Source organism: Drosophila busckii, chromosome 3L (assembly GCF_011750605.1).
Source record: "Drosophila busckii strain San Diego stock center, stock number 13000-0081.31 chromosome 3L, ASM1175060v1, whole genome shotgun sequence".
NCBI lineage: Eukaryota > Metazoa > Arthropoda > Insecta > Diptera > Drosophilidae > Drosophila > Drosophila busckii.
In genome coordinates this window covers 16,229,140-16,249,529 of record NC_046606.1, presented here as the reverse complement: position 1 = coordinate 16,249,529, position 20,390 = coordinate 16,229,140, and the positions used below count along the sequence as shown (strand labels likewise).

The following is a 20,390-nucleotide window of genomic DNA, read 5'->3' as shown; positions in this document are numbered from 1 at the left end:
GTTGCTTCCAAGTGAGCATAGCTGTCAAAGTTTACTAATTGGGTAATTATTATTTACAGGCTGAAGTAATAATTTTTAATATTTTGCAAGCTTAACTTTTTATTTGAATATTCATTTAAAATAATCAGAATATTTTGCTTAAATTATTTTATTTATTTCTTATTAAAGATAGAGAAGTGTACAAAACTAGACTAACTTAGTTGGTAAACCGCTGGCAACAAGGCCTTAGTTTAATTAAATTTTATACATTGTATTTTGGCTACTTAGTTGGTAAATTTTTATTTATGTACATTTTGGGTAGTTTTATATTGTGTGGAATAGGTTCGAAGCTTTTAAGAAAGTTAAGATTTTTTCTAAATTATCTGTGTTGAGTTCGTCGAGGAGCTTTGTTGGGTTTGTGTTTTTGATGATAGATAGTTTAGTAGGGAGAAGTGATGGGCATGACTTTAATAGGTGGGGTATGGTATTGTATATATACCATGTTTGTATTGGTTTTGTAGGGAAATAATCAAGTAAAGGAAAATAACCAAATAATTGAAAGAAAACTTAAATATTGTCTGACTTCTTTACCGACTTCTTTTGATTAGCCTGAAGTAATCCCAAAATATTTGTCGACTGTTTCAATCGTAATCATTAGTTATAGAATATAGCATATCACCTGTGCATTAGTCGCCTCAAATAATTGAAATTAAACAGATTTAGCTCTACATTAGTGTTGTGAGCTTTAATTTGTTTGACTCAATTCTTTCAGTTTGCCAATGCACCTGCTTAGACTTTTAATTCAATATGCATGCATTTTCTGTTGAGAGTTCGGTTGGGGATAAATCTAGAGCCATTAGGACCACATACTTAACAGCTCTCATGTTAATGGCAATAACATTGCTGGCGCAGCATTCGACGTTCTCGACTCTGCGACTTGATTCGAAGCCGAGTGAATAATGAACGAGTATTTTGTCTATGGCAACTTGAAAGTTGCGCGTAATTAGTTGCACTTGAGCAACTGACAGCCAAAGAGATATCTGAGTGGGGTATTTCTTCTAGCTGTAGCCCAAAACTTGACTCAAAGTTATTCGGAGCATGGCGAGCAGCTGCATGACAGCCGCAGGGCAAGGCGACGAAGGAGTGCAGTCGAAAATGTTTACAACTTTGCTTTACGTTTTACAAACACACACACGTACACACATACACAGAGTCATAGATACATAGACATGGTTGTTCTCATGCGCTTTACTCTTTGCAGGCCCATCAGCTTGGTGCTGGAGCCCATACTCAAGGAGCCCGGCGACATCGCCTTCACTTGGCTGGAGATACATCGCACCAAGAATGCGCTGCTGCAGCAATTGGACCTGCATGTGAATGCGAGCGTAACCACGGGCCTGGGCACACCACCCAGCAGTGGTGCTGGTGGAGCTGGAGGCACCGGAGTTGTGGGCACTGGCAGCGCTGGCGTTGCCGGTGCGGCAGGCGGAATGGCGCCCAGTGCAGCGGCGAATGCAACGCTGAGTGAATTTGGTTTCTATCCCAAGGAGTCGGATTGCGAGTACAAATGCCCTGAAATTGATGCATGCATAGCGGCTAGCCTCTGGTGTGATGGTAAGTTGAGATTGCAACTTGAAATGTGACTACGGCTTGGAGCTGCCAGCAAACTAACAGCAGAGCTCAAAGCGCTCCGAACTGAAGCTGGAGCTATCGCTGTGGCTGCCCTCGTTTGTATAAAGTTTGCATTACGTGTACGTGATTTGGCGCTGGTTGCGGTCTGTCCGACTGTCCGACTGTCGCTGTGGCCTGTCCAAACGCCTCTGAGTAGGCAACAGAAATTTCACTTGTGGTTGCTTGTCTGTTAATTTCAATGCAAGCTGCTGGCCACGTTTTTGTAATCAGGCAAAGTTTCCTGACAACTGCACAAAGCAGCTGCAACTTGCTGCCGCCGCCGCTTCTGCGGGTTGTCCAACAAGCCGCCCCAAAAATATCTTGCGCCAAAGTTTGAGCGCATCCCAAACTCCAAACCCAGTCAGCCGCAAGCGGCAGCAACAGCTGCTGCCAAATGGCAACTGCAGAGAGGAAGTAGTTAAGTCCGATAGGGGGAGAAAGAGAGGGAGATAGAGAGGGAGCTGCTGCCTTTTAGCTTCAATTATTTATGGCCAGCCAGGCGGCGGGTATGCCTAACCGCGCTGGCAGCGCATTAAACAAGTCGAGCCGACCCAGTGGCCACTCGGAACGGAGCAGCACTCAAGTGACACTGGCAGGAGTGCTAGATATCCTTGGAATCAATGCTCTTACCACTTTGCACTTTGCAGGTCGCCACAACTGTCCCAGCGGCTTTGACGAGTCCGAGGAGGAGTGCGGCACGGCGCGTAAGCTGCTGGAGCTGCCCGGCGGCGTGTTCGCGGCCTTGGGCTGCATTGCCGCCGCGCTGACCGCCTGCCTCATATTCTGCATGCTCGGGCTGATGCGCAAGCGAAAAAAGTCGGTGGTGCAGAAGAGCGGCGGCTTCATGAACGGCGCCAATGGCAATGGCAATGTGCCCGCCGCCTGCAACATTGGCACACTGAAGAAGGACTTCAAGAAGGAGGCGCTCTACATCGATCCGGCGTCCTGACATCCACTCCAGCCGGTCGAATACATACACGTGGATCGGGAGACGACCGTGTGATATGTTGCCGCCGGCTGTGGCTTGTACGAACAGATGGAGCAGGGTCTGAGCCAGGCCTGACTAGAGCTGGAACCGGAACAGCAGCAGCTGCAGCATCCTCAGCAGCTGCCGATTGGAGCTGTGGAGCTGGCGTGGAAGTTTTAAGCCAAACAGGGAGTATGAGAACTAAAATTAAATTGTAAGTTCGTAACTTTTCTAAGCGCTTCAACAGTATAAACGTAAATATGTGTGTGTGTCTAGACTAGGGCTACGGCTAACGGTAAATGGGCAATTCGATTTCTCGGCTTAATGACAAACTGTTGTCATCCGTTGCGTATACTTGATAATTTTATGATTCGCAACACACAACTGCAAAGCAAGCAAAGACCCTTTTTGTAAATTAAGTATCCGACCCGAGTTATTAGTACTTAGCGCACTTAGCACACATTGAGCATAAGAAACTTAGTTACAATTAGCCAGCAAATTCATTGAATCGGAAGAAGAAGAAGAAACCAAATCGTATTACAATAAAATTGTATAAAAAATGCAAAGAGCAGCAGCTCGAAAACTAAACGTTAAGTATCTAGGCATAAGTATTAAGAATGATTATGAAACTGTTTGCAGCTTAGAGAGCTAAATAGAGAGGGAAGGGCAAAGCAAGTTAAAATCTCAACAGTGTTGTGATCTTACACACACACACACACACACACACATACATGCAGGCATATTAAACTACATATATACAAATACATATGTATGTGAGCGTAATGTGTGTAGTAGCGGCATTTAAAGAGTACTCGTCATGGGGCAGATAACTGAGCTATCATACGATATTACGTATAGAATTATATATAGACTTAGTTTAATTATTATAATAAAGCACCACACAAATACACACACACACACACATACAACTAAACAAAAAGAGCATCACATAGTGGTTAAATTGTTATTAATTAAATAAATACGCAACTGGCTGCTGCATCATTATCAAACTAAACTGCCATGAAAAATGAAAAATGTCTTCAAGTTTCACATTTTATGGAAAGTCTACTTATGTTTTGATCGAAGTTTTCAACTTCAAGACTCGATAATTTTAAGATTTGATTTCTCGAACTGAACTCCTGAGTTTTATGCATTTGTAGCTGCAAACAATTCCTAACGATATTACAAAGCATAAAATACAATTAATAAATTAATTAAGCATGGACATGCGATTGTAAAAACCCAATACAGTTATAGCACTAAATATATTTCGAATAATATATGCCAATTGTATGAAGTAATTAAACTAAATTAAGCAAACATAGCCCTATAATTACTATAAACAATCAAACTTCTTGGCAACATAGTTCATTTTAAATGCACTAAATATTCAAAATAATTAATATAAATATGTATTGAATAAACACGGATTTTGTTGCGCTTTTACAGCCATCAAAATAGAAATCACAAAACAAAAAATAAAAAACCCCAAAGAGAAAATAATAATAATATCAATTGAAAAAAAAGCGCGAATTTTAGTTACATTCTTCGCTGACACATAAACAAATGTCGATTATTATGTTGACCCCTGCTGCCATATAAAAAATTAATAAAATAACCACAAACACACACAAATAAAAAATACATATATTTAAAAAGAAAAATTGGCGCATAGGCCAAATTTGAATTCGTTGTCAGTCAGACAGTTGTTAAAAAAAGTATTTATACGATAGCAAGTGACAGAGCATGCAATGAGTAATTTGTATAAAAAAAAAAAGTCGCTGCATTTTTTAACATTCGTGGTCAGAGTCACGTGCACTTTCGGTTCGGTTCAGTTCCTTCTCACACACACACTACACACACACACATACGTACACTAGACAACAAACTATGGAAATTTTCTGTGCCAACTGATTTAAATTTTAAAAAGCGTCAACAAGCGTACAACAAATTGAAATATGAGAGCGCATAAAACATTTCTACTCAAAAAAAAAGAAACAAAATAATAAATAATATAAAAAAACATTACATGCAACTGTGTAAATAGTCAAAACTGCGTACAGCAGACGCATATTAAAGAACCCCAAAAAATAAAAAAAATGGAAAGTAAAAATATTTATAATATAAATACAAATAAATTGCTCAACTTTACTGTTTAGTTTATCGTTTCGGAATTTACAAAACATACATAAGTTTCACTTGTATAATAAACAAAGCATGACTAAAACCCAAATATTTATATAAAACTAAATATAAATAAAAGTATATATATATAGAATATTATAAATGAAAAAAATTTGAAGTAATGACGCACTGAATCAAATAGATGAAACGAGTATTTAAAACAAGACAATTAAAAGAGAAAACAAAACAACTAATAAAACAAGAATTTTAAAAATTAAGCGCAGTCTTTCAAACAGAAGCGGGGGGCGTAACAGCTGCTGACCAATTGCCTGGTGTTAAAGCTGAAGCAAGTGCCAACGCCTGGAGGCAGCTCTGCTGGGGTCTGGCCTGGTACTGGAACTGGGATAAAACATGTAGCAACTGTGTGTGCTGGACTGTGGTCGTATTTATTGCCGTTGGCCAGTAGGTTGGCCAAACCGCCAACACGCTTGGGCCGCTTGGCGTTGATAGGCTCCGTAACAAAAAAAATAAATAGGCGAGGGTAGACATTAAAGTTGCTACGCCCATTTGCTGTCGTTAAGCTTCAGTTGAGACTAGATCCAGCATATCTATAAAATATAACTTTAAAATTTCCAAAATGCTTTTAGCCATATTTCCAGCTTATTTTAAGTTCTTACATAAATCCGTAACAGCAAGGAAATATTTTATTTTTTCCTATTTTTTCGATTATACGTGAACTTTATCTATATGATCATGAGCTGCTTTTCTAAGCGATGAAAATCTGAAATCAAATAAAAGTCAAGCTTGCAAAATTTCAGAAATGATAAGCAAACAATTATTCCGTTATGCTTGGCTGGAAAGTAGCGAGTTTAGCTTATTTTTAATCAAATTCTAGCTTGTGCGGGAACTCAACAATTGGCAACACTGGTAAGTAGCAACTTTTGGGGCGCACCTCGCCGTCAGTTGACTGTTGGCTGAGAATTCACAAAGATACATTCGGTGTATTTGCGCCTAGGGCTAATTGAAGTTGTTTACAATTGAGTTGCCAGTTCAGCACAATTGCTGCGCTGCCAGCAAACCCAAGCGCAGCAACAACAACAACAAGCTTTGGAGTGTGTAAAAACTTATTGCGGTGCAATTGCAGCTGATAAACTGACAAGCTGACGACAACAGTTCAGCCATATTTGTTGTTGTTGGGCAAAGGTGCGGCTTAGGTGTCCAGAGATTTGTGCGGGAGAGCCATCATCGTCTCTTTCAGCTTCAATTATCATCATTGTCATGGCGGCGACTCTTGTTGCTGTCGCTGTTGCTGTTGCTGCTTTTGTCGCTTAAGTGGAAAATATGACAAGTGCAATATTTTTACTTCAACTGTGCAATGCAATGACAACTTTCAATATTTTTTCGCATTCAATTTAGTAATTTTATTATGGCATATCGATATCAAGTGAGCTTCGCTTTCTGCCTATGTAATACTAACCCTTTAAACTGCTGTAGCTGTAGAGCTAATTAAGTTTAATTTTAAAAATAAATTGCATCAATTTTTTTTGCCATACGTCTGTATTTAATTTTTTTTGTACTTCCATAATATTTTGTTGACCAAAGCGATTTTAAGTTTTTTATCGTTAAACTTACACGAATTTTCAGCTTGTTGCAAAAAAATAAAAGAAATAAAAACATTGCGATTTTTTTCATATTGCTGCCTAAACAAGACGAGCAAAAAATCGTAGACTCTAGTTAATGTGTAAACGCTTTACTTTGGGCCAACAGCCGTCAGACGCCAGTCGAAGCTGCACTCAACACTGAGGGCAATAAGTATGCCCATAGAGCTTAGAATTAGCACGCGTAGACATAATTTTATGTACCACTGTGCAGCTAGCGGTCATCATCAAGCTAAGTAGGGTCAATGTGCTTGTGGCATATAATCAATTTCTGCTGAATTTTAATGGTTTTGGCCTAACGAATTTGGCAATACAAATAGATTACCTCAGCGCTCAAAGCACAAAGCCAAATACAAATTTATTAATAGAAGAAAATTAAAAGCCGGCTAGGTCAAGTTTTGGGCTTCTGTACAGTTCAAAGTTAAACCCGTTTTTGGACCATCATCCATGGTAAGCTGCCGACTCGGATCTTAACAACGTGGTAAAGTTAAAAAGCAGAAAGAATAAAATTGAACAACTGTTAAAACATCAATTTCTTGTCTACGAGTATTTGTGCAGTTGGTTGTGCTCTCTTTTTCTTTTCTACTTGAAGGTAAATGTGCTACGTTTACAATTTGTTTAAATATTAGCGACCCAAATAAGACAAAAAGTAGACTTTGATGGCAGCAGGCAATAAAAAGAGCAACAACAACCAAAACACTTGAATAGAGTACATACATATGCTGGCTACACTGGCGTTCGCAAAAGTTGAGCACACCTATGCAGCGAGCGTGAGAGAGTTGCGCGCCGAAGAGAGCGCATTAAAGAAAAAGGTAAAAGCAGCAGCAGTGAACGTAACTAGCGCTCGGCTTCGGCAGCAGCGATCCAGCGACTTCAAAGCAGCGATCGTAAGCTTCGGCCAACCAAGGTAGCTTAATGCTGAAAGGAACATTCAGTTGTGCCGCGAACGTAGCGCGCTAAACACGTCTTGAGCTCAACCGCAGACCGTTCTCGCTCACCGCCGCTAACTGTTAATTGTGAGAGTAAAATTACAAAAGTTCAACTGTCAAAGAGTTGTTCTTAAGAGTTGTGCAAACAGTTTGAATCTTTCGCTTGTGTGTGTGAATTCTCGTGTGTGTGTGTCGCATGTCTTTAAACGCGGATCGCCCATACAAAATGAAGCTGCGTGAAATGGAAAATGCTCTCAAATACAGGCGCATACCCTATCCCAAGCGGTAAGTGTTGCTAAAATATTTAGAATATAGAGTTTCTCTTTTAGGCTGCAACTGCTTTGGAGCGAAAGTCCAAGAATTCCAACTGCACTTTAATGTTTAATTGAAAACCGGTCATAATTGCCCATTCGAATTGAATTCAACGCAGCATTCGCATTCGCGTTCTCAACTTGGCTCTTAACTTTCGGTTTTATTGACTTGACTTGACTTGAGCTGGTGCAGCTGCCAACTTTGGCATCAAGCAAAAGTGTAACGTTTTTTTCTTATTACCGATTGAACAAATATAATAGTATGAAAAATGATTTCATGGTCAGTAGCTGTGGCTGCGGCTGCTGCTGTTGACCGTTGACTGCATTTGGCAGCTAATCAGAATCACGAATGCTCCAGTTTTAAAGAAATTTAAAGCCAGTGCATATTTCTTTTCTGCTGCGACTCCGCACTCATATTTCAATTGTTGAAAAGCTTCGAGGCCAGTTTTATAATTTTATTTTTTTGGTCTTTTGGGTAACCAACTATGTGCAGAGACAACAAAGCCAACAAAGGTAAAAGAAAACCTCGAAAACTCAAATTCAAACACCACCTCAACTATTTCAAGTAGCCAGCGCCCACCCCCATCCCCACCCCAAAACAAAGCTTCTTTGTTGTGTTTAAAAGTTTTTTTTTTTCGCCGTGTATTAAATGGTTTTTTATTTCGGTTCTCGGGCTGCCTTTTTAAGAGCTCACAGTTCGCTGAGTGCCCGCTCATTAGTCGCTGGCCAGGCCTTAAGTGAGACCATTAGCAAAGGTGTTTAGGCCATGCCCATACACAGCATTGGGGGCTGTGTTGCGGCTGCGTCCGCTCGTTGTGCAACATGTGGCAAAACCGAAAAAGTGTTGCAATTGAGATCTGAGATGTAAACTAATGAGATACGCATGCATGTTTTGTGGTCTGGTCTTAATGTTTTTTTAAAAACCTCTTGAGCGTTGGCTTTGAAGTGTGGGAATGCCTTGTGGTTAAATAAATAAATAGTTGAACATACATTTTCATAATTATTTATTATTTATTTACGCTTCGGCATATGCCGTTTCAAGCGATTTGACTCTTTTATCACTCAAACAGCTGCTCGTTGAGTGCTTGAATTATTTCCACTATAAATAACGGCATTAATTATTTATACATTTGTTGCATTTAATTATTTAATTTCCCAGCATTTCGTTTGCATTTCATTTTCTGCTCATTTTAACAATTTCACGCCCAAAGCGCCGCTCGGCAATCAAAGTTCTTATCAAACAACAGTCGCCCTATCATTCGCTCAATCCATCAAACATTCATGTTTTAATGGCTACTGCAATTTAGCAACAACAAATGCATGTAGGCGTATTAAATTAAACCAATATTTATGATATGGAAAATAAAGTAAATGAGTCAAAAAAATCACTTTTAACAATATTTATGTATGCGGCTGGCATTTTGCATTATTTACATGACACTTTTGTCTGCGTGTGTGTTTATTTTTTTTAATTGATATTAATTAATTCAATTAATTGTTTCGGGCTCACAAACTCGCGGCAACAATGTGAACCAGGCGCACAGCTAGCCTGAGGCACAGCAGCTTGAAAGCTTTTCTGCTTACAAATTGAAGAGTGTGTGCGAGTGTGTGTGCGTGTGTATAGAATGTGGCTTGTGTGTTTATGTCAACAGTAATTCACAAAAATTGACTTATTAATTAACTAGCTTTGTGACTGCGAGTTAATTAAAAAACATAATTTGGTTACATGAACGCAGCCGCATAAATTTACGGCATGCACTCGGCCGTAAAAGCAATCAAATTGCATCAGCAGCAACATCAGCTGTAAATAACAGTAGCGTTAACAGCAGCGCTGACAGCAGCGCTAACAGTAGCGCTAACAGCAGCTGTTACGCTGCGTGGGCGTATTTCGTTCTGCTGTAAAGCTTTGTTGAGCAAGCTCTGTTTTTGTAATACACTTAAAACTAATAACAGTTAAGAGTTAGTTGACCCAAAGCAAGTTTTGTTTACAAATTAACGCAATTTAAACTTAACATTCGATGCGTGTGGCTGACTGCCAGCTCTCGCTTTCATTCGCTGTGTGACGTCACATGCGCTGGCTAACAAATTAGAACCTCTTGAGCAAGCCGAGCGTGCGAAAGAGTCAAAGTTAAAGCGCCGCGACTCTCACTCACCGACGCTCTGTGCAGTTGACTGCACTGCTGCTGTTATTATTAGTTTGACGCGCTGCTTTGATCGACGCCGACTGCGCAGCTATGCGCTCTGCTCGGCTTGACGCGCTCGTGGTTGACAATTATGTGATTTGCTTTCAATGCGAGCAGAGCAGAGCAGAGCACTTGAGCGCGCATTGGAAAGCTTCGAATGCAGCTTTCTTGTCTATGACTTGACTTTTGCCAAATAAACACACCCACACACACACAAACGCACACACACACACACGCACACTTTGCTTTGTTTAGCGATAAGAAGCTTTAGAACCAAGTTCTGTCGTTTTTTATTCTGCTTAGCGCTGCTGCTGCCCTGTTCCTTAACTGCAGAAGCTTTTAAGCAGTGACTAAAGCTTGAGTACACATAACTGTGATCCGGCACCCGCATGTTTATTAACCGGTATAATTTCAGTTTGTTTACAGATCTTTTCACACGCCGTTTTTAGCAAGTGAAAGCCCCAGAGAAAAATTGTTTGTTGTTTGTTATTTTTTTTACGACTTACAAATGTTTAGTGCCTTTTCTAACGATGACATAAAAATTTGCACCAAAAGCGAAATGACATAGCGCCGCCCACTGAAACTCTTGGCCTGCAACCATTATTAGTTGCCATAAATATGGCCCTGGGGCCCAGAGTAACTAATCGGCTCTCGCATGGGCTCAGTTATGCTACCCCCAACCCTAGCACGACTACGACTTTGTCAAAGCTTATGTAAAATGGCTAAAAGGCGGTAGCGCAAAAATAAGGCCAAAACTGATTAACACAATAATGTGAAAAATGTGCAGCAAAATCAGCAACACTTTTGCCTAAAAATAACCGAGTGGAAATTAAGTGAATAGCTTTCACTTGATATACAAATATGGCCAAGTGGCAGCAACTGCATGTGGGCGTGACTAACTCAATGCGTAACAGCTAACTAACTAACGTTAGTTGTTGTTGCTGTTGTTGTTGTTACCATATGCTGGTAATCAAAAATCAATTTAATGTTGCTTTGTGTTTTTTTTATGCCAAAGCTTGCGTAACGTTAACCTAATACGTTAATACAATAGCTGACTCGGCTGAGTCTGGCAGGAAAAGTCTTTAAAGAAGCTTTAGCATTCGCACCTGTTGCTCACACGTGTTAATTGGCGTTCAATTGAAGGTAACGTCAAAAATTGGCCCAGACGCTTTCACTGCCACTTGCGTTGCCAACGAATTGTGACAGTTCTGTGGCGGCGGCAGCGCATCTTGCTAATGGCTCCACCCCCAAACCCAACCCAGCCCAGCCACCCACGACTGTAACTGCTCTTTGGCAGGCCGAACATGTTCCGACGCGTTAGGTGCCCATAAAAAATTCTGTACGCTAAGTAGCTGCCTGGCGCCCATAAATCTGCGCCGTGTGCTGTTGTAAAGGTGATTTACATACTTGGGTAGACTCTTCGACTCCCCCCTCCGCTCTCTTCTTCTGCTCTCTAACTCACTTTCGCTGCTAAAGTTTGCGCGTCTGCTAGTAAAATACGAGTAAACGTAAAAAGCTGCAGCTGTAGATGGTAGAAAAAAGGCAAAAATTAAATGAAATTTGTTGGCGCAGAGCGAGTGCAGCTAACAGGCAAACAGACAAACAATTTTTATAGCGTTTGCATGCATATTTGATCAAAAACAATCAAATTGTATGCAAAAGTACAAACAGTCAGCAGACAAACAGCAGAGACTGTTGTTGAATGCGATTATCAAACTGAAAGTACTAAACTTATGTAAAGGACTGTTGATTTATGATTTTAGTGTGCGCGCTTTAAAAAGTGAAGATGGCCAACTTTCCACCCAGCGACTTAATGGCCAAAATCAAAAATTGATTTTAATGATTAACAGCGCACATGTCGAACATGAGTCGAGTCCCGGACGGACTCTCGGACAAATCAACATGTACGTAAAGCATAAATCTTTGGGCTATCATTTGGCATTTGGCAAGCAGCGCCACGTGCTGTGCGTCCGCAGCTCACGGCTCACAGCTCGACTTGAGTTGGCTCCCAGCTCCGCCCAGTGCGCATTAAGGGCGACTTGTTGTTGGGTCACCTGCTGTGCGGGCAACTCTCTGTGTGACCCACACGTAGACATAAAACAAAGTCTCATACAGCGCCACCTTTCACCGAATTAAACAAAAATCAATAAATCGTTTTTATAGATTTGCTGATGGCTTTATAAAAAGCTTCGGGCCCATCAGTTGGCCCACATTGTAGCTTCCTGGCTCGAAAAAAAAAAAAAATAGTAATTTGCTTAGCTAATCCCTCGGCATAATCAACGTGCTACAAGCCAAATAACATTTATGGCCAAAAGCAATTAAACACAATGTAAACAATTTATTTTCGGCTTGTGTATTTTTTCAAATTTCAATTTACTTTGTAAACGCTGCAATTTTAAATTTCCATTTTTTTTATTAATATTTTAGTTGGCTGCATAAATATATTTTTTCATTTCAAGTACGTGAATTGCTGAGATTTTTTACTGCTTTGACAAAAATGCAGTTGAATTTTTTAATTGACGTATAAAACCGGCGGCTCTCGAGAGTCGAGACTCTGGACCTGGCCTAGACGCTCGCCCAGTCAGCGTAACTGCTGGAGCACATGACTCCAAGCTGGTCATTACGTCATGACTCCACTTGTTGTTGTTGTTGTTGTCGTTGTAAGCCAACCGCATATTTGTCGTGAGCATTTTGTTACAATTTCAATTTGTTGCTTCAAGAGTTGTCTTGGCTGCCTTTTGGAGTCTCCACCAATTGCTGCAGCTCCAACTGAAGCCGAGGCGTTGTCTTTGTCTTTGGTGTTGGTGTTGGCGGCCTCAGTGCGGGCTTTGTCTCTCGTGTTTTTGTGGTTTTTTTATTTGCTGCTCTATGCTGTGTTTTTGAAAGTGCATTTGGTTCGGTCTTGGCCAATATTTGCCAACAGCAGCAAGTAAATGCCACAACTTGAACTGGTTTATTGCAGCTTGCGGATTCTTTTTGGAGCATGCTGGGAAGCCTTAAATGGACTGTCGGCTTGGATGACTTCAAGTGCAAGTGACTGAGCAACACAAATTTTAATAATTACTTAACAAATGGCAATAGAATAAGAAAATGGCAAAGCATAAGCAACAATAATTTAGATCGTTAACGAAGATAGCGGCATAGAAACTAGCGAATTATTTAATTATAGTGCTCACTCTCTTCTTCTGCTGCTGCTGCTGCTGCTGAGCAATTACAGAAAATAGTTCTTGGCAATTTATCAATCCGCTGGCTTCACCTTGAGCCAAGCTTAGACCAACAGGTGCATATTAAATCGGCCGTTGTAAATCGATAATTCGCCTTATTTGGCCGTTAGGTAATTTTATTTCCACTTTGCTCCATTAAAATCTATGCAATTTGGCATTACGGGCATTAGAGCCAAGAGCAACGCATGCTGGCTCCGGAGTCCGGACTCACTACTGAGCTGCACTTTCACATGTCTAAGATTTAGCATAATGTCTCCAGAGCTCCACGCTCAAAACTTGCCATTCAAATTGGTGTCAACGAGTCAACTGGACGCCAAAGAAAGCGGCGAAGGCGCCAGCTGCCAACAGCAGCAGCAGCAGCAGCAGCAGCACCCAAAGCCAATTGCCTCGTATGTGTTTTTGCTTTTGTTTTTGTTGTTGCCTCTCCCAGGCTGAGCAAAGTAGGTCGCCAACTCCAGCTTAAGCTGCAACTCGTTTTACTGCTTTGGCAAACTTGCCGCTGCAAAATATCAGAGAGCGACTGACTCTGTTTGCATCCTGTGGGAGTTGCAAGGCGTCGACTACTTGAAGCGGCATTAAAATTAATTTTTATTTGCCGAGCTCCTAACTCGCATGCCTTTCAATTTAACGCCAATACTCGTCGTAGCTAGAAAATTAATTAAGCAATTTCCCTTGCCTTTTTCCATTCGCATCGTATGTGCAGTTGCTTTTATGCTAATTGTCTGCTTGGGGGAGTGGATATCAAATTAAAAGCGTGGGCGTACTCAAACTCCCATTAAAGTTGCAAGTTACAAGCTCAAGCGAAAGTTATTAATTTGTATTTTCGAAAAATCTACGCAGAAATAAACACGGCGAATAAAAACTAAATTTGCATTTTATTTATTTATTTGTGGTCGACTATGGGCAGTTGCTAGTAATAAACAACTGAGAACATCTGACAATCACTTAAAATTAAGTTTTAAAATGCATAAATTTAAAATGAATAGATTAAATATTTCTTTTAGTTAAAACGCATAAAATCAAAAATTTAAAATTTATTGGCTTACAAATGAAAAGTAATATTAATCACAGATGCAGCCCTAGTAAGAAGAATGTAGCTAATATAAATGGTATTATATAAAGATATATAAATGGAGTATCATTATATAATTTATTATACTTTATCGTAGAATCCAGTGCTTGGAGCAATTAGAAGGAAAAATTAGTCACTTCTCATTAAAATAATAATTTTAAAAAAATCATAAAAAATATAAGCAATATGATTTTTAAAAAAAACTTCTTTGTGATAAGGGCAATTTTTTTTAAAATCTAGAAGAAAAAAGAAGAGATACAATTTTTTAATGGTTACTTTGTTGGTTTAAGCAAATGTTGTATCATTAAAACGGGATTTTGAAGACCTTTCCATTGATACCAAATTTGTTATTGACAAATGTTCAATTGGTGAGTACCTCCAACTTTAGTTTTGTCAAATTACTTTTGCCTACTTGTGTATTTTATACCTAATTCAGAATTAACAACTATTTATTCATATTTTATTTTTTAAATAAAAAGTTAGATTTAATGCGAAGTTTTCATTTCAAATCAAAATATTGGAAACAAGAATTTATTTTGTTTGTCTTTTCTTTTGTTTTTGGCCTAAAATTGCTTTAAGCTGAATACTTGTATGCTAATAATAAACTTTACTATAAATTAAATATACATAGATCTAGGATTGACACACATGCTATGTGGATTTCTTACTGTCCGTAACAATTCTTATAAGTAATTTGTTTTTGGTGTTTATAGTCTTGTGAGACCTACTTTTCTTCATAATACGCAAGTTGTTAGTTATAGCTAAAAATGTTTAAAGACTGCAACCTGACCTTATTGATGAAGAACTGCATACGCTTAAAAGCTTACACGGCTTACTGCAGATCATGCATAGCTTCCTTCTCTGCCTCTCCTTCGCTTCGCTCACATCTCTTCTCTGTCGTCTCGTTCTCTCTGGAATCATGCAAGGCGTTTAAATGAGAGCATTTGACACTTTGCTTGTTGCTTGGCAGAGATCAGAAATTAGTGTGCCAAGTTGCATGTCAGCCCCCACAGCCACGCCCCCCGCTGGCCCACAAGCCGCAAGCTTATAATGCCAGCACACACACACACACACACACACACACAAATATAGAGTGAGAGAGCGAGCCACAGGCAGAGAGCAAAAATTAATTGCAATGCCGCAAATGACAGCGTCAAGTAGTAAAAGTAAGCAGCCCACGCTGCCTGCCAAAGTGGGCGTTTGGCATTTGGGTGGGTGTGGCACGTACGCTAGTTGCAACAAGGATGAGCTCGTTAAAGGAAGCGACAACAACAACAATAGCAACAACAACAATAGCAACAAACAGCCAGAAAATGTTGTCAAGTGCGTAAATTTCACCCCCGACTCAATTGTTGTTCATGTTGCAAGTTGTTGTTGCCACAAAATGTTATTAACATGCACTGCAAGCAGCACGTGCGCTAGCAAGTCAGAAACTGGGCGTGCAACATTATCTACATGCAGCCACCACCCACCCCCCAGCCACCCACAAAATACAACCTTTAGTACACGACTAGCGCTTTTTTGTCTTAAGCAGCTTTTCCCATCTCGCTCTGGCTGCCCCAGCATACGGCATGCGGCATGCGACAGGCAAGCGCGTAAAACTTTTGAGTAAATTGCACTACAGCCAAATGGCAAATGGCAAAGTCGTCGCCAGGCGACCACGCGACACATCCACATCCGAATCCGAATCCGCATCCGCAGTTGCCGCAATTGCCGCACAACGAATCTTCGCCGCACAGACTACAAAATGCCAGCTGCCAAAGCTGCCAACGCTGCCAACCCTTCAAGAGCCTGCCTGGCAGACCACCGCAGCCTACTTAGGTAAATTTAAGTTCACAGTGGGCGTGGCCAGCTCGACCACCCACCAACCCAGACAGCCTGACTGCAATTGTCAGCAGTGTGTTTGAGTTGTTGCTTATTGTTGTCGATGCCTTAACAGCATTCGAAGCATTAAATATCAGCAAACGACTTAGAAATCATGTTAGAATAATTATAAAAGATTTAAAATTATTCGCATCGATGATAATTATTGAGAGTATTTTTATAAATTATCATTTTATACGCCTGGACTCTTCAATAATGATTAGTATATTTATTTTATTTCAATTGCTAACTTTGTACATTTTATGTAGCCAGAGCAACTGAAGCCTTCAGACTATTTCATACACTTTGACATTTTGTTATAAAAAATGGCAGTGTCCATAAACTTATAAATTCTTGTTTAGCTAGGCAAACCAAGTCGATATAGTCATGTCAGTCTGCACAAAGTATATTTATTCTTTGATAAGCAAGACAAAACTAAGTCGATAAGCCATGGTCCGTTCGATGTGGTCCGTTCCGTCGTCCGTCTGTCCGTCTGTATGAGCGCGTAGTTTCTCAGCAACCATAAGAGCTAGCGCAACCAAATTTGGGATGTAGGTGCTCCTATATCCAGGGCACTACGCTACCAAGTGTGACGGCGTCCGCTGTTTTGTGTGTATGTGTGTGTTTGCTGCGATGCCCTAGTCAAAGTGTATCTAAAAGTTGGTGGTGCCGAACTTTGATTTGTCCACTTGTTTGTATACATTACCTATATCTTACAATTAAATTTTTATGAATATTATTATATTAACTACCTGCTGCGAGAAGTTGGGTGGAGGCAGGAATTTTCAGGGAGTTTTTTACAATTAATCAAAAATAATAATTTCCAAACTTAAAAATTATTACGAATATGCATTGATTGTAGCACAAGAATGATTTCGGCACAATTTAAATTTATTTTCAATTGCAGTGATTTTGTTGTTTAAACAAATGCAATAATCATTATTTATGCTGCCTGTTAAAGATCAATGTTGTTCAACCTTGTCAACCTAAAAAGAAACCTTCGCACAAAAAGTTCACTAATTGTTGTCGCTTTAGTCGCAGCAGCAACAAACAATTAAGCACTCATATGATTTAAATTGTTGTACTCCACTTGCCACAAAGCGTGCGAGAGAGAGAGAGAGAGAGAGCGAGCATATGCCGATTGGTGGCAGCGATATGTGAATCGCTACAACTGCCACTGCTACTGCTGCTGCTGCTTTGGCGCATAATTGCGGCAAAAAGCCAAAACAAATGACAATTAGAGTGTGTTAATCGCAGCCAACTGGGTTGGGTGGGGGTGGGGGGTGAGGGTAAGGGCTGGCATTCATAATATTTGCACGCAGCATGAACAGCGACACTTGGCTACATGCAGCAGTTGCATGCCTCACTCAAATCAGCTGTCAAGCGCTAAACCAAAAACTAAAGCAGCGCTTAATGAATTCGCTGTTATACATTTTAACACAAGGTTTACCTTTAGTGTTGCTGTTGTTGTTCATGTTGTTGTTGTTGTGTTGTTGCTTTGTTGTACTTAGGACTTTATGTGGGGGCACACTTGAAAAAGCCGCACGTACATAGATTTTACAACTTAATTGCGAGTGCTACAGGTCGCATTAATTCAAGCCAAATGAAGCTCAAAACACTCAACACCGTTACACACACACACACACAGACGGCACACACAGCTAAGCACAAAATGAAGTAAATGGGTTAGTCGACATTTTAATGAAGCACCCAAAATGCTTGCCACATGCTTCACAGTTACATCAAGTGGGCTACACATGAGCGTAGCCAGAATATTATTTATGGGGACGTATATATTTGTCTGCCTTATGTTTTTTATTACAACTAAAAATAATGTACATTTTGTGACTAAGCATCTTGATTGTTTTTAAAACAAATAGAAAATATATATCCATTGTAACTGTGTGCATTTCAGCAGCAGTAAAATCGTATAAAAATGTCAAAACTGATTTAAATTTGGTGAGAGCTTAATAAAGTCGACAGTTAGCAGCTCATAAATACTTCTTAACAAATTGTTTTACTATATTAACAAAATATAAATAAAATATCAAACTTATGTATATTCATTTTTTATATGTATATGTGCATATGTTATATATTTTGGGCTTTGTTTGTTTCAGGCAAATTTTTCAATATCAATAAACGCAGGCATGAGTTCGAAATATAAAAGAAATTCAAAGCAATATTGAAATCTGACTAATATTTGAATGTTTTCTTTAGAAATTTCATAAAAATGTTGTTGATTTTATGAAAAAATGATTTAGACATTCTTTTTACCATAGACATAGCCATATTGAAAATAAAATATATTTGAGCTTTGACTTACAAATGTTTTTGATTTTATTCGGGGGGGTGGAGCTGTTCCTCTTGGCTGACTGACCACAGCCCTGTGGCCACACAAGCAGCTTATATTAAAATATAAACATCAAATGGTGCTCAATTCTTTCAGCCAAACAATGCAACTTTTTGAATTATGGACACTACTTAGCTTGGCTATGATAATTTCATAGAAAACTAGCGCCGCTTATTTATTTATAGAGCGACCAATTGCTAATGAGTGGACTTTCATTCATGGCGAAATATAACAAACTGCAAAGGCAGACAGACGAACGAATTGTATTTTGACATTTAGCCGAGATGCTTTATGGACAATGTTGGCTCAAGAGATGGATTGACACTTATGTGCAGCGACCATGACTGTGACTTTGACTAGGCGCAGCAGCCGCAAAGAGAAAACAATTTGTCGCTGAGCTGAGCTGAGCTCAGCCTTAACGGCCCGCTGCATGCAGGCAGACGCATGTTGCAAGTTCCTGAGACTGCGACCGAAGACCTGAGACACAATTTACAATTGACAATTGAAAGTTGCAGCTTTTTGCTCGCAAACCGCAATCAAACGATTGATCGATTTCTATTGGCAAAAGACTTTCTTCAAGGTAATTAGCAAATGGCAAGAGAGAGAAAAACCAAATGCCGCATAGGCTCCCAGCTCCAGCTCTGAGCCTGCCGCACACGTTCTATGGGAAACGTGAATTATGGGCAGCCAGCAGCTGATGTATGCAACTGCTGCATGCCACAGAGAAATCCGAGGAGGCACAACATGCTTCACTAACTAGCTGGCACGTTCAACTTGCCTCGCGTGCGTGTTTAACGATACTCAAGCACAAACATATATCTATATATATATATATATATATATATATATGCCACATCTGTAGTAACTGTAAATGCGGTTGCACAGGCGTTAAAAATGCTTTTATTGCAAATACAAATACTATACTTACTACTGCGGCTTCGGCTTAGACTAATAGCCATGGTTAGGCATTAAGTGTTGATTGTTTTTTGTTATTTTGTTCGTTTGTTCGTTTGTTTTACGCTCGAACGGCAAAGTCATTAACTTTTTCGGTTTAGATAGATTACAACTATTATGAGTGGAGTCTGCGCAGCTCTGCTGATTATTATGACGCTTGACCACGCCGACGCCGTCGCCGCCACATTAAGCAAAACAATTTGAAGCAATTAATATGTCCAAGTTGATAAGCCAGAGAAAGCCAAAATATTGATGCAAATAAACTGACTGACTGTAGTTAATATTTTAATAAAAATTTTGCTTTTAATCCGCGTCAGCTCAGAACTTCTGGGAAGTCTGTGCAGTTTATTAATTCTGTGGCAAGTTGAGTTTGTTTGGGGGCAAGTTGCTTTGACACGACTTGCTATTAAACTATTAACTTGAATCTGATAGCGCAGCCATGACGCAGCATCCCCAGGCTATTAAACAAAAATCTCGGCCGCAAACTAGGCCAAATGTAATTAAAACGTTCTACGTGCCACTCGCAGCAAATACTTGCCTCTCCCACTTCACTTTTTTTGTTGGTTATTCGGCTGCTGCTGACCGCATTTGGGCTGAAAGTGCGTAAGAAACCGGTACTAATTGAGTTTGGTTGGTACTATTAGCCAAAGATTGAAGAGCGGAAGAGCTGGCAGCTCAATCAAGCGCTCAATACTTTGAAAATTGTCTATAATGCCCGCAAACTGCGTGACGCCACGAAGGCAAACAATCTATCTATATATAGTGCAATAATAACAATAATAATAATAAAAATAATAATAATAATAAGTTAATGCTTATTTTGATTAGAAAGTTGTATAATCTACGAGAGCGGCATGTGAATTTTTTACGCAATTGTTGCTGTTGCTGTTGCTGTTTGTTTTGGTTTTTGCACGAGACTGCGCCGCTTAGTTAGTTACTCGCTTATTGTATAAGTAGCAACAACAACAATAACAACTGAGGCTTGTCATATGAATGCCACTCAAGACTTGTCCCCAAAAAAAGTTACAACAAACAAATACAAAAGCACGCAAAGAGGTCAAATTGAATTACAAATGTTATGGCATATTTAAAGTAGATTGTT

General features: G+C 39.8%; 2 protein-coding genes across 3 annotated transcripts in view; both read left to right on the top strand.

Moving 5' to 3' along the window:
• The window catches only part of LOC108598326 (CG32206), a 60,029-nt gene extending 55,319 nt beyond the window's left edge, over positions 1-4,710 (top strand). For both annotated transcript variants that reach the window (XM_033293596.1, XM_033293597.1), the window contains 2 exons: positions 1,241-1,593; positions 2,298-4,710. In XM_033293596.1, coding sequence (XP_033149487.1) covers positions 1,241-1,593; positions 2,298-2,599 — 655 coding nt within the window. In that variant the 3' untranslated portion in view covers positions 2,600-4,710. The remainder of the gene's footprint in view (positions 1-1,240; positions 1,594-2,297) is intronic.
• Positions 4,711-7,346: 2,636 nt separating this feature from the next.
• The window catches only part of LOC108600820 (heparan sulfate 2-O-sulfotransferase pipe), a 32,752-nt gene continuing 19,708 nt past the window's right edge, over positions 7,347-20,390 (top strand). The window contains exon 1 of the mRNA XM_017988610.2: positions 7,347-7,613. Coding sequence (XP_017844099.2) covers positions 7,525-7,613 — 89 coding nt within the window. The 5' untranslated portion in view covers positions 7,347-7,524. The remainder of the gene's footprint in view (positions 7,614-20,390) is intronic.